At 36.6% G+C, this 17,493-nt stretch overlaps 1 protein-coding gene and 1 non-coding gene across 2 annotated transcripts; one reads left to right on the top strand and one right to left on the bottom strand.

Moving 5' to 3' along the window:
* Nucleotides 1-8,591: 8,591 nt before the first annotated feature.
* Nucleotides 8,592-8,665, bottom strand: TRNAN-GUU (transfer RNA asparagine (anticodon GUU)). Its single transcript has one exon. It is a non-coding gene; the product is annotated as a tRNA-Asn (tRNA).
* Nucleotides 8,666-8,731: 66 nt separating this feature from the next.
* Nucleotides 8,732-11,375, top strand: LOC127119674 (pentatricopeptide repeat-containing protein At1g69290). Its single transcript, XM_051049968.1, has one exon. It carries the CDS (start codon nt 8,822-8,824, stop codon nt 10,793-10,795), a length of 1,974 nt encoding a protein of 657 aa, XP_050905925.1. The 5' UTR covers nt 8,732-8,821; the 3' UTR covers nt 10,796-11,375.
* Nucleotides 11,376-17,493: the final 6,118 nt, after the last annotated feature.

Here is a 17,493-nt window from a genome sequence, read left to right on the forward strand (position 1 = left end):
TGTGGAACATGAAAATGCAACCAAACTTAATTCAACAAAGATGTGTAGAAGCATTGAAGGAACAAGCATTGATGCTTGCAAGCCTAACACAATTAGAGAAGATCAAAATGGTGGATAAGGCCAATAATGTCATTATGTTGTGCCTCAAAGATAAAGTTTTGAGGAAAGTCACGAGGGAGAAGACATAAGTTGAGATATGCGTCAAGATTGAATCATTGTATATGACCAAGTATTTGTCTCACAAATTATGTCTAAAACGACAACTCTTTTTATTTTCGTATGATGGAGATGGAGAATAAATCTATTGTGGAGCAGTTGACAGAATTTTACAAGATCATTGATAATTTGCAAACTATTAAGGTGAAAATTGATGATGAAGATAAGACTCTATTTTTAATAAGCTGATTACGCATATCCTTCAAGCACTTTAAGGATGTCATTATTTATGGTAATAAAAATACTATCATTTTGGATGAAGTCTAAACGACCGTGAGATCAAAGAAGTTATCAAAGATAAAATATTCAAAAATTGATGATAGTGGTGAAGGATTAAGTGTCTCAAGATGAAACAGTAAGAGTAAAGGAAACTATAAGGGGAAAAGATCCAGGTCAAAGTCCAAATCTAATTCCAGAGTTTTTTATAAGTCAAAGTTTAAATGATATGCTTGTCTCAAAACTGATCACTTCAAGAAGGATTGTCATGAAAGAGAGAGCACGGGTGATTATGTTTAGATTGTGGTAACCTCTGATTGAGATGGTTATGAAAGTGTTGGCACACTAGGGGTAACAAGATTGAAGACGTATAAGAGTTGGGTTATGGAAACAAGATGCTCCTATCACATGTTTCTAAGAAAAAATATTTTGAGGCTTTGTAGGTGAAAAAAGGTGGATTTGTTCGACTCTTATAAATAATAAGGCTTGCAAAGTTCATGGTATTCGTACAATCACACTGAAAATGTTCGATGACTGTGAGTTTTTTCTGCATAATATGAGATATGCTCTTGAAGATATGGATATACATTTTAAATATGTCGATGATGAAAATGATGATGAGGCATATAAGGTAGTTTAATCAATGCATGAATGATTTCTAATTAAGTTCTTATAAAAAAATATGTTTTCCATGAAGAGGTTTAGTTAAAATATTTGTCAGTTGATTAGATGAAGACAAAACACAATTACACAATCCCATTTTTCACATGATCCATAATAAAGTGTTGTCTAGTCTCGAAGTATTTTGTTCGAGAGTGATGTACCTGATTCTTAGCAGGGTTTATGGTGTTAATGTTGTTGCATTTAATTAGGACAATTTTGAGATTAATACCATAGTCATTTTATATTCTTCAATTTTATTTCTACATTGCTTAATTATATATTTGTTCTAAAAACATTTTCAAACTCTGATTTTGATTCGAAAAGTTTTTAAAACCCGGGTTTTTCTGAAATACACAATTCACCTCCCCCCTTATATATGAAGTCACATGTCTGTAACACCTCAAAATTTGCCCTCCTCTTCTTGGACTAGCTTAGCATATTGCATTTCATGTGTTTAGGGCATTAGTCATTGCATCTTTGCATATCATGTGAAAATAAACAAGGCATCCTCCTAAGTCTGTCTCGGAAGATAGAGAGGTTGAGAAATTCAGGCTTGAGGGTCTCATGGATTGATCACTAGCCATCTGAGGGTTTGTGTTTCAATTAGGGTTTTATTGGTTCCTCAAGGAGGTTGAGTATTATCTTGTTGGCAAGGATATATCACCATCATCATGGTCTTATCATCCTCAAGGGGTTCATTGTGCCTGATCATGTTCTTTGGGATTAGGGTTTTGACCTCTGGTCAACCCTAATCAATTGCATTCTACCAGTCAGGGTTTTTCAAGGAGATGAGGTCTTTATTGAGATGGAGATCATCATATGATTTTATTGAGCTTGTATAAGCTAGGGTTTCATTGTGGAGCCATTTCATTAAGTGTTGTAGGCTCAAAGTCCACAGTGCATGACCAAGTCATCTAAGGCCCATAAAAGTCAACTGCAAGTCAACTGAGGGCTAGGAGATGGAGAAAGGGTTTGAGACACCTCATTCATGTCCCAAAGAAGGTTATTCATCATGTCAAACATCTACCTTGAAGATTTTGAAGCCATATCAAAAGTTTCCAAAAATGGAAAGTGACATGTAATTTGAAAAGTTTCCAAAAATGGCAAGTTTTTGGACCAACTTCAACTCAACTTTCCAACATCAAAGATGCTTCAAATGAAATTTTGTCCAACATGAAAGTTGAAGATCTTTCTCTCCCATTTCCAATAAGTCCAAGATCATGAGAATCTGATGAATGGTTGAGGAGTTATGATCGAATCATCACCAAGTGTGCATGGGCAAATTGTTCTATGTATTGGTGCATACGAGTTATGTATCGATCCATGCAAGGCAAATTGTTCTATGTATTGATACATACGAGTTATGTATCGATCCATGCAAGGCAAATTGTTCTATGTATTGATACATACGAGTTATGTATCGATCCATGCAAGGCAAATTGTTCTATGTATTGATACATACGAGTTATGTATCGATCCATGCAAGGCAAATTGTTCTATGTATTGATACATACGAGTTATGTATCGATCCATGCAAGGCAAATTGTTCTATGTATTGATACATACGAGTTTTGTATCGATCCATGCAATACATAATTCTGTTTTGATCATGCATTGGCACTGTTCACGTTGGATTACTCCATGCACCACCAATTTTCAAATTTTGCCAAAGCACCTTATTCTTGCTAATTCCAAATTAACCAATGCTAATTAACATTTTCAGTATGATTAACATGTGGTATATATACTAAATCATAACAGAATTTCAAGAGGTTAATCACAATTCACCATTTCTAGATCTAGTTTTCATTTCCCTCCAAAATTTTCTCCTAATCATAATTCAAATTTTCATCACATAACATACCAATTTTCTTCCATATTCTTGTTCCTTGGTGTGGATTTAGCATAGATCAAGCATTGGATCTTCAAGATTGGACTAGAATTGTGCATGTGGAGCTCAAGAACATAACAATGGCAAATGCAAATTAAGCAAGATCTACACGTTTCTAAGCTTCAATTTCTTCATCTAACATCACTACAAGTGTTCTAGAGTTGATTTGGATCATTGCAGAGCTTTGGATTGTGCATTTCAAAGATTCTGTTCTTCAAGAGGTCAATTTTTGAACCTCTTAATTCTCTGTTTTATGTACATAATCTTGTAGATCTTGTTGTGGTGAGAATTCTGATATAAATTTCGTGGAATTTGGATGAAAATTGAGTGAGATATGATGATTTCAAGTTTAGATCTAGAAACTTCTTTGCTTCGATTCAGGAAATCCATGGAGATTTAGGCTTAGATAATATGATATTTGAATTCTACATTGAAAGAGCTTTCCAACGATATATAATTTGTAAAATTCTGAGCAATTCTGGAAATTCCGGAAAATTTTGGTATGAACTTCATCTTGTCATCATCATCTTCATGAAGAAGATGAAGATCTTCATCTCTGGTTCCCTAGGGTTCTAGCATGAAGAACACGCGCCCAGGCCTGTTTGATCCATGGTCCTCACTTCGATTCCTGCTTCAGGCGTTTTTTGGAATTTATTTTTCACTTTTGCCATGCTATGCCATTTTTATTTCACATTTTTTCATCAACTTGTAAAAATCATAGTAAATTGAAAAATGATCCAATTCACTCCCAATTTTTTGAAAAATGATCCTTGGAATGTATGGAATTTTATTATGTTTATTTCATGATTTTACACTTCCTGGATTTTGAATTGTATTGGATTATGTGAACATATGTACATTTATGACCTTGCCTTACTCTTTCTATCATGAAATGCTTGATTTTAATCCAATGGACTTGAAATTTTACATGCTGATTCTAGACACATTGCTGGATGTTTGAGGCTTGGTTTGGTATTTTTATCATGTACCATTTCTGTTTTATGCTTGTGTTAACATGGTGTGACAATTTGTGTCACACATTTGATTGTTCAACTTGTGCCATTTAATTTCCATGCCAAATGATCTTGGATGCTTCTGATTTTTTGTATGATGATCATGTTAGATGTGTTGAATGTTCATGAATTTTTCCAGATTTATTTGAATCATTTCTGTTTTGTTGTGGAATTTTCATTCATGATGATCATATATGAGCTTTGAAATTGTCTTTGGCTTCTCTTGCTTGATACATGGCCTTGCTTGATGATTTTGATGTGAGCCTTTTTAGGACATGTTAATATGTGTTTGAAGTTGCATTGTGTTGAATTTCAGCTCCTGTTTTAAATTTTTTCTTCACCTTTGACCCTAGGCTTTGACCTAGTGGTTTGTTGCTTACATGTGAGCTTTGAATTTCAGGTTTAAGCATCCAAGTTCCATGGTTGATGATGCTTCATCATTTGAATGTTGATATTTGCTTTTGATTGCTAACACTTGCTGTTTTGTAGGTTGATGATAACTCATTTGAGTTTGCCTTATGGCTTATGTGTTGTACATTGGGATTGTTGTTATTGACTGTTGTCTGTTTGTCTGAAAGTTGTACTGATTGGTTTAGATGTTTCCACAGGTACCTAAGTTGCTTTAAGTTCATTTGAAATTTGCTTTGCTTGCTTGTGGTTGGCATACCACTTAGGTATAATTCCTTGATCTTCATGTAGTCTGGAAGACCTGTCATGTTACTTTGGCAGGCACCTGTCTGAAGCCCTCCTTAAGAGGCAATGTTTGTGGATGTTTAATTTTGTGTCAAGCAGGTAAAGACCTATTAAGAGGCAATTGGCAGATAAAAGGGATGTGCAATCCATCCCCTGCTATTCAGTTGTGTCATTCACTGTGCTCACACCATGTGTTGATGCACTTTGAATAAGAACCCAAGATCTTGTTGTGTCAGTCATGTGGAGAAGAGTTCCTACATTCTGAACTCCCACACTTTCTAGTTGATTCAAGCTCTCCCAGGCCAGGGATAAGAGCTATGAGGCATAACCCTCATCTCCATTTCATCTGCTTCACCCTAACTCTCAATGTTAGGGTTAAGAGCTAAAAACACCCCATTCCAGTTGGCTTGTTTCTACAGCCTAGCCTTGTGTGAGCCACTTGTTTGCATATAGTGTGTGTGCTTGCTCTCTTGTGAATGCTTGTTTGCTGTTTATCTGCTGTTTCAACTTGCTGCCTGTGCGAGTTAGGATCTGTTTAGATACCTCAACCTAGGACCATTGTGGATTGCATGATAACTATTAGGCTCGAGTCAGTCTCCCTTTTAGTTTATCGTTTCCCAGTCTCTGGTTAGGATAGAGATTTCTCCCCTGTAAAGGGGAACTACGTTGCCCTGATCCTCATACCAGATGAGGTACGTAGGTAGGAGATCGTGCGAGATCTCTCCGGGCACCCTTTTCCTTTTTTGTGTGTGTTTGCTTAACGGATAGCAGGCTCGAGTACCAGACTCCCTGTTAATTTGTTTGTTCACCTTTTTTTGTTGTTTTTGACGACTCAGCGTCTGGTTAACCTCTTGCTTGTGTGGAGTCTGACGTAAGTCCAGCAATTGGCAGTCGGTTTCCTGTGTTTGTGTTTGTGTGCTTGGAGTCTGACGTAAGTCCAGCGATTGGCATTCGATTTCTTGTTTGGGTTTCTTTTGTTTGGAGTCGGACGTAAGACCAGCCATTGGCAGTCTGTTTCCGTTTGTGCGTTTCTTCTGATGTCTCAGCGTCTCTGTGTTGTGTTTTATTTCGACGTGCGTTAGCCGAACTACGGTAGCTCTGATTCTCATTCCAGATGAGATACGTAGGCATAGGATGCGATATCCTAGCGAGCACGTTTCCCGTTTCCCCGAACTACGTCGACTCTGATGTTTGTTTCTGACAAACTACGTAGGCCCAGGATGCAACGTCCTGCCGAGTTCTCTTCCTCCATCCTCTTCCGCCTGTTTATTCCAGTGTGTGTGCATTCTTTGAGCAATTATTCAGCAACCTTATTCTATTCTCTTGAGCGTGGATCCCGTCGAGTACGACGGACGTGAGGGGTGCTAATACCTTCCCCTTGCGTAACCGACTCCCGTACCCTGTAGTCTCCGGTCGTAAGACCAATTCCTTTCCAGGTTTACTTCGAGCGTTTCCTTTCCCTCTTTTGGGATGAATAACGCACGGTGGCGGCTCTGTTTGTTTTGTTTTTCCCGTCGGTTGTTTTTCGCGGATGCGACAATGTCCAACAAGATCTCAAGAAATTTGTCTGGAACAAACCAAATTTGTTAAAAGTCTATTTATTTGCATAAAGACTCCTAAAAAATAGGATTAAGACAAAGATAACTTGAATCGGCGTTGTCTTTCAATATTCGATTCTTTATTATGCTTAGGCGGTTATGGAAAACAAGAAAGTTCTAATAATTTATTTTTTTAGTTGATGATGTTCTTTTTTCCCGAAGGTTTCTAATTCTCAGGAAGAGATCATTTATGATATCTTGAATCTTTTTTGCATGTTTTCTAGCCTAAAAGTGAATGTTGCTAAATCAAAGGCGTTCTTCTCCGCTACCTCTAAGAGGAGTAAAATGAATTTAATTGTCTCCAACATAGGTATCAAGCGAACTCTTACTCTAGATAAGTACTTGAGTTTCCCTATGTTGCATGATCATCTTTAACGCAAGGGATTTGAGTTCCTAGAGGAGAAAATCAATCAGAGGTTAGCATCTTGGCAATCTAAATTGTTAAACAAGACTGCTCATTTGACTCTAGTAAGGTTTGTCCTGAACCCATCCCAAAATATTATATGCAAGTGGCTTGATTGCCTCATCCAACTTGTGAGTTTATTGATATGACAACTAGGATTTTTTTTGTGGAAATGTGATTCTAACTCTGGTGTGCATCTCGTTGGTGGGAATGAAATCACTAAGCCCAAAAGTTGGATGGTCTTGAGATCCAGAAAGCAAGAGAGGTTAATACTTCTATGTTAGATAAACTGATTTGGGGTCTCCACCGAGATTGTGATTCCCTATGGGTCTAAATTTTAAAGCATAAGTATATCAGTGAAGAAACGTTCCATAATGTGAAAAAGAAACTGAGATCATTGACTTGGAATGTAATTATTAAAGCCTTATATGCTCTTAAGATGACTTTGAATTTAGATTGGGGGAATGAGAACTCATCTTTTTTATTTTCAAATTGGCATGTGGTCGGGAATTTAGCGAAACATGTTCTCTATGTGGATATCCCTGATCTGAAATGAGAGTGAATGATGTTTATTTAGATGAGCCTTGGAACTTAAATTCATTATATACTAAATATTCCTCTAGTTGTTTGTGACCTCCTGAAAGTGCTTTCCATTTGTTTGAATTCTCTGGTGCTTGATTGGTTAACATGGAAAGGCAATTTAGATGGTATCTATATTGCTTGAGATGGTTATAACCAACTCAACAGACTTGAACTTGTTCAGAATACAACAAACAATAACTCTTGAAAGTGGGTGTGACATGTTCCTGCTCCTGAGAAGATGAAATTCTTCTTTTGGACGATTTTACACAAGTTATTTCCTACGAAATTGATATTGTGTTATCGTGGTATGCTCCAGATGAATCTCAGTCTTAGGACTTAGATGCAATCAAGACACTAAGATGACTCTAAATTACCTGAGAGATCGTGAATTTGCTACTCATTTTTGGAAATCTATTGGCTTTTTGGACCCCTTATTCTTTTAAGGGAATTATTTATATGATTGGATTAGACATGTCATCGATGGTGACTCTATTTTTTTGGCTGTTTGCTGGTGATTGTGGCGCGCTAGGAATAAAATGTGTCTTACGAGTGAAGTGGTATTTTCATATACTTTGAAACACACTATAGTGAATTATGCTAATCTATTAGTTAAATATTGTCTCAAGCATAATTTGTCTCATCCAACAAGAACAATTAAGTGGAATGCACACAAAGGTAATTATATGATTTTGAATATTGATGACAATAACCTCGGTAATCCCAATGTCTCGGGTTTTTGTGGATGGATTCAAAATGGTGATTATGCTTGGATTCACGGTTTCACGGATAATATTAGTTATTCCAATATCCTTCATGCTGAGCTCATGACATTATATCATGAATTGCAGATGATTTAAAAATCCGCTATCAAACCTGTTGTGTTATTCTGACTCCAACTCTACTATCAAGCTTATCTCAGATTTTGTTAATATTTGACATTATTATGTCGCGATTCTTCACAAATTAAAGAGTTTCTCTCTAGGGAATGACAAAATCAAGTATTTCATACTCTTAGAGAAGATAATGTTTCTGCTGACTATCTAACAAAACATATGACTGATAATGATGCGGTGTACCGATCATTTACGGAATCTCCGATTGGAAACACTCCCCTGGAACTTTATATTTTAGATAATTTTCTTTTTTTTTCTTTACATTTTCCCAATCATACTAAAAAAATATTTAGAAAAAGAGAAAAAGTCACTTAGAAAAAGATGTTTAAACTATGAAATGTATTAAAGTCAATGTGGTTGCAAGAGTGGGTAGGCGTGCGTTATAGAAGTAAAAAATAAGCATGAAAAAAAAAAGGTCAAACACGCTAGAAGGAGGGGTTGAACCTCCGACCTTGTGGTTAACAGCCACACGCTCTAACCAACTGAGCTATTCCAGCTTCGTTGATTAAATCACTCTGACATGATATTTCATACACATGCAACGTAATGAAATGCAAAATCAGAAACCACATTGCACACGCTGTAACACGATTTGAGTACAGTGAAGCCTGAAACCAACGATCGAAGAAGACGCAACATGCTTGAATTCAATAATGGCCAAAAAGCTTTTCAATTTGAATGTTCCATATCGATCATTCTCCTCCACACCCGAAACTCCCACTCTCTACTCTTTCCTTCAACCATGTTTATTTTCCCTCAAAAAACCCTATTTTGATCAACCCCAAAACCTCCCAACTTCTCCACCACACTCCCTCTCCCTCACACCTCACCAACTTTCATCTCTTCAAACAACTCTCCACAAATCCCTCATCACTTCTCAAACCGATGAGGCTTGGAAATCCTTCAAAACCCTCACAACCCACCGTTCCTTCCCACCTAAACCCCTCACCAATTCCCTCCTTACCCACTTATCCTCCCTCGGCGACATTCACAATCTCAAAAGGGCTTTTGCATCCACTATCTATCTCATTGAGAAAAACCCGAACTTGCTCCATTTCGATACCATCCATACCATGCTTGTTTCCATGAAATCTGCCAACACTGCTGCCCCGGCTTTTGCAATTGTTAAAACAATGTTTAAAAATAGGTTTTTTATCCCTTTTGATTCGTGGGGTGGTGTGGTTATTGACATTGCCAGGAACAATGATAACCTTGCTGCTTTTTTGCCTGTTTTTGAAGAGAACTGTAGGGTTGCTTTGAGTGAGAAGATGGAGTTTATGAAGCCGGATGTTGCTGCTTGTAATGCTTCTCTTGAAGCTTGCTGTTGTTGCCTTGAATCGGTAACGGATGCTGAGAGAGTTGTTGGAATAATGTCGAATCTCGGTGTTAAACCTGATGAGTTTAGTTTTGGGTTTCTTGCTTATTTATATGCACTTAAAGGGTTAGGAGATAAGATAGATGAGTTAAAAGTTTTGATGACGAGTTTTGGTTACTCGAAAAACAATAAATGTTTTTATTCTAATTTGATTAGTGGTTATGTTAAGTCTGGTAATTTAGCTTCTGTGGAGTCGAGTTTTCTCACTAGTCTGAATGATAGAGATGGGGAGGATGTTTGGAGTTTTGATAGAGATACTTTTTGCTTAGTGGTTAAGGAGTATCTTCAGATGGGAAATATCAAGGGTTTGGCTAATTTGATTATTGAAGCTCAGAAGTTTGAGTCTTCAAATGTCAAAGTTGACGAGTCTTTAGGATTTGGTATTGTTAATGCATGTGTTAGTATTGGATTATCAGACAAAGCACACAGTATTCTCGATGAAATGAATGCTTTGGGAGGCTCTGTCGGTCTTGGAGTCTATGTACCGATCTTGAAGGCTTACTGCAAAGAGAATCGAACTGCCGAGGCTACTTTATTGGTGATGGAGATTAGTAGTTCAGGTCTTCAGTTGGACGTGGAAACGTATGATGCTCTGATAGAAACGTCAATGTCCAGTCAAGACTTCCAGTCGGTGTTTTCTCTGTTTAGAGATATGAGAGAGGCGAGGATTACTGATTTGAAAGGGAGTTACTTGACTATAATGACAGGTTTGATGGAGAATAATCGACCTGAGTTGATGGCAGCTTTCTTAGATGAAGTGGTTGAGGATCCACGCGTTGAAGTTGGTACTCACGATTGGAATTCTATAATCCATGCTTTTTGTAAAGCTGGTAGATTAGAAGATGCAAGGAGAACTTTCAGAAGGATGATATTCCTGCAATTTGAGCCAAATGATCAGACTTACTTGTCCATGATCAACGGATATGTTTCGGCAGAGAAATATTTTGATGTAATGATGCTGTGGAATGAGGTTAAACGAAAATTATCAGCCGATGGACCAAAGGGGATCAAATTCGACCAAAATCTGGTTGATGCATTCCTGTATGCTATGGTCAAGGGAGGTTTCTTTGATGCTGTGATGCAAGTTGTTGAGAAATCTAAAGAGATGAAAATATTTGTTGATAAGTGGAGATACAAACAAGCATTCATGGAGAAACATAAAAAGCTCAAAGTGGCCAGGTTAAGAAAAAAGAATTTCAGAAAAATGGAAGCGCTTATTGCTTTCAAGAATTGGGCTGGCTTAAATGCATGAACTGTATGTACCGGTGAGTGACTACCTCTTATCTCAAGGATTATATCATCACTTCTGGATATAACAGCTTAAAATGATAGTCAAACAAGGATTCATTTCAACGTAGATGTTCTTTCGAGAAGCGGGCTTTATGATTTCACAAATTCAAAGCACTTCAATATTTTACATTTCTCGATAACAAACAACAGAATTTTGGGTCTTGCGGGTACTCCTTAAGTTCCTATTCTCTTTATAATTTTTGATGTAATACGAAGGTATTTATTCACAATCTTTTAACAAGTGTTTACGCCTAATTATAGCATTTTTGGGCCCAATGTAATAATTTTTACTATCTTGTTCTCACTTCTCTCCCGATTTTTCTCATTGTTTGCGCCCTCAGCTCCCTTATTGTACATAAAATAAGAACTTCAAACACACACTGAATCAGTGAACTTCTTATGGTTTTAAGGAGGAAGTGATAGGCAACTCTAAGGCATATTTAATACCACCATACATCTTATAGTTCAATATCATACACCTCAACTATTGTTTGTACGAACTTCTTTGCATTCAATGTTCTTATTGCTTGTTTTTGCTTCCATTGAATTTTTCATTTATTTGTCTTTATCTAAACCATATAGAAATTAAGCACTATATCTAAGTCTGGTTTGTAGCAGGATATTGTTCTTCCCCAAAACTCATGTCTGCAGGTTTAATGTTTTGATCCAGTTTCACATATTTTCTAAAAAATCCCAGAACTGTTTGATAATAGCTCTCATAGTTGAGACTTAATAAACTATATCAGTTGCAAATAGCGAGGACAGTGGTTTTTGCCTTCATCATAACTTCATTACTTTATATGAAAACGTGACTACATAAAAGTTAGAAATCCCGGCTGAAAATGTGAAGCTGTTTACCAGAACTGCTGCCACAATGATTATGAAGCAAGTAGGCTTCACTCTAAGGTGGTTGTTGCCACAACCTCATCACCATGAGGACTCAAATCATGGTCTCTCTTCCCATACTTTCATTTCTCCTATCTACCAGAATTTTCAATATGCAAAACCAAATGCTTAAGTTGAAATTTCAGGGTTTTGCCATGAGCACCATGTACAATTGGAGAGTCTGTACTATTGTTTGTTCACATGGTGATGCTACGAGTGTCGCAATCAGATCTAAGTGTGTTTTGTCTTGGAAAAGAAGTTGGGCAGGAAGCTACAACTTAAAGGAGGGTAGATGGCTTGCTGAGAAAGAAGAGATTAACTTTGTAGATGGATAAATTTGAAGTGCTCCATGCTGGTCTGGTAGTTATAACAAGGTTACTATACTCTCTCTACGCCTTTACTTTTTTAGTATCATTTATTACTCAGGCAGCATAGGGATAAATGATAAAATGACTAATGTGAGCTAGATTAAAGTATATCATCTACTCCCTCTGTTCCTAATTAGTATCATGTATTCTATGTAAAGCAAAATACTAGTGCTGATGATATTTCCCTTCTTGCATCCATAATTCTAAGTAACAGTGATTCAGGCTGTTTGAAAACCACAGGAATTTCCTCTGTGTGATGGATATGGTTTCATGATCAGCATCATCGACCCCTTTCAAAAACTTGTTTACCCTTTCAGACTTTGCTGTACGATATGATGAAAAGTCAGCACACAAATTACAAAGTCTCCAAGTCGACGCATGTGCACTTTCCAGGCTGGCTATCTCGTAAGTTTTTGCAATGGTTTTGATGTGTTAGCAAAGGGGTGTAATCTGTAATTATAGCACTGTTGTTTATGTTTATTTTTGAAGATGGAGATTTAGCTGATTTAGGGTCATTCAAGGGTTCACCGTTGCAATCTTGCTCATCTGAAATTTTGTTGTACAAGAGGCAAATATCCTTTTTGTGAAACATGTTAAGAGAAGGATATGATTCAATCTAACCTCATACATAGACCCTGGAAAAATGGTCGATTTCGAAGTGTTGGAGATCTTACCAGAGCTTTGAGCATAATTAAAGAAAAGCTCAAAGAGGGCTCTGACATTTGCAACGCTACCTTAACAGAAGATAAAGATATCATCTGCATATAATGTATGAGAAGGAACTCGAAGAGCCCTCGTGCCTGACATAGGTACTAACCTACCTTCACTAACCAATTTGGTGATATTGCTACTGAGCACCTCTTCAGCTAAGAAGAAGAGAAGATGTGATAGGGATCACCATTGGTACTGACATATGAGCAGAAGATAGAATAATTGAAACCCAATTGTAGAACCGTTGATCGAAACCAAAACCCGATTCAAGTTGTGAAATGCCTTGCACACATCTACCATGATAGCCATATTTCCACCCAAAGGTTTTTCATCCAAAAGATTAATAGCTTCTGATGTCAAACAGATACCATCCTTTATATTTCTATCCCTGATGAATCCTTTTTCCTCTTTAAGACTAAAAAAGGACATAATGAGACCCATTCTATCTGCCAAAAATTTAGTATGTTATTTTGAACTCAGTTAGGAATTGATATTGGTCTAAACCTGTCCATCTTGTCAACATCAATTTACTTATGAAGTAGAAAAATGGTGTTGGCATTAAAATATGCCAATGTCCAACCTGAGATGAAAAATTGCAGAACAACATTGCACATATCCATTTTGACAATCTTCAATTAAGTTTGGTAAAAGAATCCACCGAAACTATTTGGTCCAGAAGAACCATCTTTACTTAGGTTGAACATAATCTTGGTAATTTCTTCAAACTAAGGAATTGAAGTTAGCAAAATGTTCATGATCTCATCCCTAAATTTCGAAATCACTTGCTCAACCATAGCGCTATCTTGAGGTGCAGCTGCACACCGCATGACTTGCAATATCTTGAGCATATATGAGAAGGTTTTCTCCATCTTTAAGCAAATTAATTTGACATCTAGACCATTTAATTTTTGGAATTTTTTTAATGCACTTAATATATTATTTATGCATCACATGAAAATACTAAAATACTTCTAGATTTTGGAGATGCATCTTCGAACACACCCACACACAACCTAAGTCATTCTGAATGATGTTTTATTAGTTGTTGTTTTTACCCTGAAGATGCATATCTGAAACCTATCCGTAGATGCACCTATAAAAAAATATGTGCAACTGAAGCATAAGCCAAAAACTTCTATTTCGACAAAATATAATTACCATTCATAACATAAAATAAGCATTACATTTGCGATTTTAACATAAGATGAAACATTACATTTCAATATACAGGCGGACGCTTCAACATCTTCAAAATATTTTCGGCCGATCTTGAAATCATCGCTTCTAACTCAAGCGAAATTTTTGTTTCGAAAATTTCACATAGCCCTTACATCTACATCTATCTTGAGCTCAAAGTTGATGAACTCAATATTCCCTTCATTGTCAGTCAACGTTGAACGGTACTCGAGCTTGACAATTTTTTGATTGTTTCCATGAGGTAGGAGATTATGCACTTCGTATTTCAGATGTACAAAAAGGTGTATTAATTGAGCTTAAACTTTCGCCCGAGTGTCGAGCTGGAGAAGGAGACATTTGCGACATAACAAATAATGTTTATTTATGACATTTAAGATATTTTCTGTTTGTGTGAAATAAATAAATAAGAACCCCTTATTTACAACAGTTGTGGACAAATGTGGACCTCAAAAATTCTATCATGTGTACTAGTGCTAGTTTTAGAGATATATCTCTGGAACGAAACCATATTTTCTTCTTTCGGAGATATATCTCTGGAACCTATCCTGAACCAAACATAATGAACCGGGCAGAAAATAGAACCTAATTGATAACTTTGTTTGGCAAATGAACAAATGATTTGGCACAAATAAAAAATGTATTAAAATATCTTGGAATTATGTATATTACACTTCATTAATATCAAGACCCAATTACATACACTTATTGGTCCGACTAAACAGAAAACTAAAATGAATCCAAAAATTTATCGTCGGCTAAATCTATAAGTATGAGTGGTATCCCCCTTTGACTTTTGTGCATTTGATTTTCTTTCAATGTTACTCAATTTCTCGAACTCTTGCATCTTTTCCACAAATTGGTCCAGCCAAGTCTCAGGTTTTGTTGTTGAATGAGATGCCCACTCTGATGATGTAAGTGGTATAGGGCATTCCAGTTTCAAGTAAACTTGAACGAAGTGTCGTGATTTTGAAAGCCACCAAATACACATAATATGATCATTTAGATTTTGAGGTGGGGCAATGCGTAATGGGAAAAAGGTTTTCGAAAAACTGTATCGTACAAGATCAATACACACTCTCATATGCGTATCTATAAGGTGACACATTTTAGGAAAGCATATCCATTTTTCCTCCGGTGCCGGTCCACTATTGTAAGGAACAAGAGACTCATAAATTGCATCAAAGTTTTCTTTCTTTCCATAAAGCCATGTGTATGTTCTTTATGAGTCCTTAACTCATGGATAAGTTGATGGCGAACAATTGTATGATTATCTTCTCCTTTATCGAGTAAATCCGAAACAACTTGATAACCGTAATTACCGTCACCCTCAATATTGACGATCCACTTGATGTATTTGTGCATAAACCTGATATCTCGTCAATGAATAGAGTCTTTGGTGGAGGAGGCGAAAGAGGTGGTTTGCTAATGCGAGCTCCTTTGAAAACACTTTTTTTGAGATTTTGGAGTTGGTGAGTCCGGAATTTTTTTGTCAACATGTTCAAAATACGAAGGAATTCACACCGTTGAATTATCACTCGATGTAGGCTTGAGTTTCCTCGTAGCACCTTTAGTTTTTACCGGTTGAGTTGGTGGTTTCAAGTCGGTGGTTTCTGGATAAACAATCTTCCTCAATTGTTCTTTGATGTGGAGTTTCATATTTTCATAGGCTTTTAAAAATCTCTCTTGTATCACTTCTCATTCGGTCAAGATAGATATATTCGATTTTACGTATTTCATGACACCATCATCATTAAACCTAAGCCTCTTCCAGTAAGTGAAAACTTAATTCATTCTTATCAGACTACCAAGTTTCACCTTCTTTGAAATAACACAAACATATGAGATACCATATGTTTTCACAATTGCACATCCATATTTTGCGCTATCGGAGCCTACATTATCAGCTCATTTACCTTCGTAAAAAATATAATTCAAACTCGCTCGAGATATGTTGTCAACCAACTAAATAAAGATTGTTGTCTTTAAATATGTGTTCCAAAATTGTGATGCTCTGACCAAATGATGTATGTATCTCATTATGCTAGTTCTGGATTATTTGGTTCATAGAGTCTCAATCTCTGCACAAATTGCTCTTACTATTTCCCAATCAATTATTCAATGTAGCATGGGCAGACTCAACTCAGTTAGTTGTTGTATTTCCAAGGTGTCTAACCTGATCGGTCCATGCACATACACTTTTCTCCTTCATTTGGTCAAGAATTGTGCTTTCAACATATTTCGACAAATTAGGATATTTCTCACACACTTTCCTAAAATATATAACGGAATCGACATATAACTCTTTAGTGGAAGAATTTACTATACCATTCCATGCATCCATTATTTTTTCCACAACCACACCTGCCTTCACCAATTTTCCATCTTTGGACTTTATCTGTTTCGTTCCTATTATGGATTTAACTCAACTTATCACATTCTTTGTTATGTGATACCTACAAAGTAATGCATAAAAATTAGGAAATACCTTTGCAACTGAATTCACCAATGCGACATCGCAGTCGGCAACAATCACTTTAAGCATCTCTTCTTGGTCCTTCAACATTGTTCGTCACACCTCTAAGGCCCAAGTAACATTCTCCTCTTTTTCACTCTCTAGAAATGCAAATCTGGCATAATAAGTCTTCTCAGTAGAGATAACAGCAATCATCTCCAATACTGGAAGTTTGTACTTGTTGGTCTTGTACGTTGAATCAATTATGAGCATAGTAGGAAACATGTTGAACAATTTGATGGAATCAAGATGAGTTCAAAAAATACCTCTAACGGTTACTCCATCCTCACACTTTCGGTACCTAGACACATAAACGTTATCATCCAACAGTTTCAAGAGTTGTTGCATTTCGGTTTTATCCCCCCTCAGCGTCTTGTTAGTTTGGTACCAAATATTATACACTTGCTTGATATTTGAGATATTTTCGGGTCTTTTATGCTTCAAAGTTGCAAGTATATTTTTTGGTTGAACCAAATTCAATGTCATGTCTGAAACACATTCCTTCTCTTCCGGCATGAGGCGACACACAATTGGATGACTGACTAACTTTTCACACAAGTCATGGTTATGTAAACCACATATGAAATTAAATCTCTATTTCTTGTTTGCCAAGATATAACCACGCAACTTAAAGGGACACTCACATTTTCTTGAACCAATATCATCTCGTTTAAAATTCCGTAGAGGAGATATATATTTTCCACTTCTTTCGCATGTCATTGTCACAAATGCACATCTTCTATCTGAGCCATTATCGGAACTTCAGATTACCACACCAAATTACAGTTTGGAGGTCTCCTTACGAATCCATTGAAGCATGTGAACACGGAATTCAACTCTTGCTCATTTTTAAATTGGTTACCAACATCTACCGCCTTCATAACCACACCTTTCGCATCGAGAGACACATGTTTGGAGAAAACATCGGAGTGCATCATATCTAATGAAAACAGTTACAACAAAATACTCAATAAGTGCAAATTATGT

This window comes from Lathyrus oleraceus, chromosome 2 (genome assembly GCF_024323335.1).
Source record: "Lathyrus oleraceus cultivar Zhongwan6 chromosome 2, CAAS_Psat_ZW6_1.0, whole genome shotgun sequence".
Classification (NCBI taxonomy): Eukaryota; Viridiplantae; Streptophyta; class Magnoliopsida; order Fabales; family Fabaceae; genus Lathyrus; species Lathyrus oleraceus.

Excerpts from the sequence above, each read along its gene's own strand:
- LOC127119674 (XM_051049968.1), top strand. The coding sequence starts at position 8,822 with ATGGCCAAAAAGCTTTTCAATTTGAATGTTCCATATCGATCATTCTCC.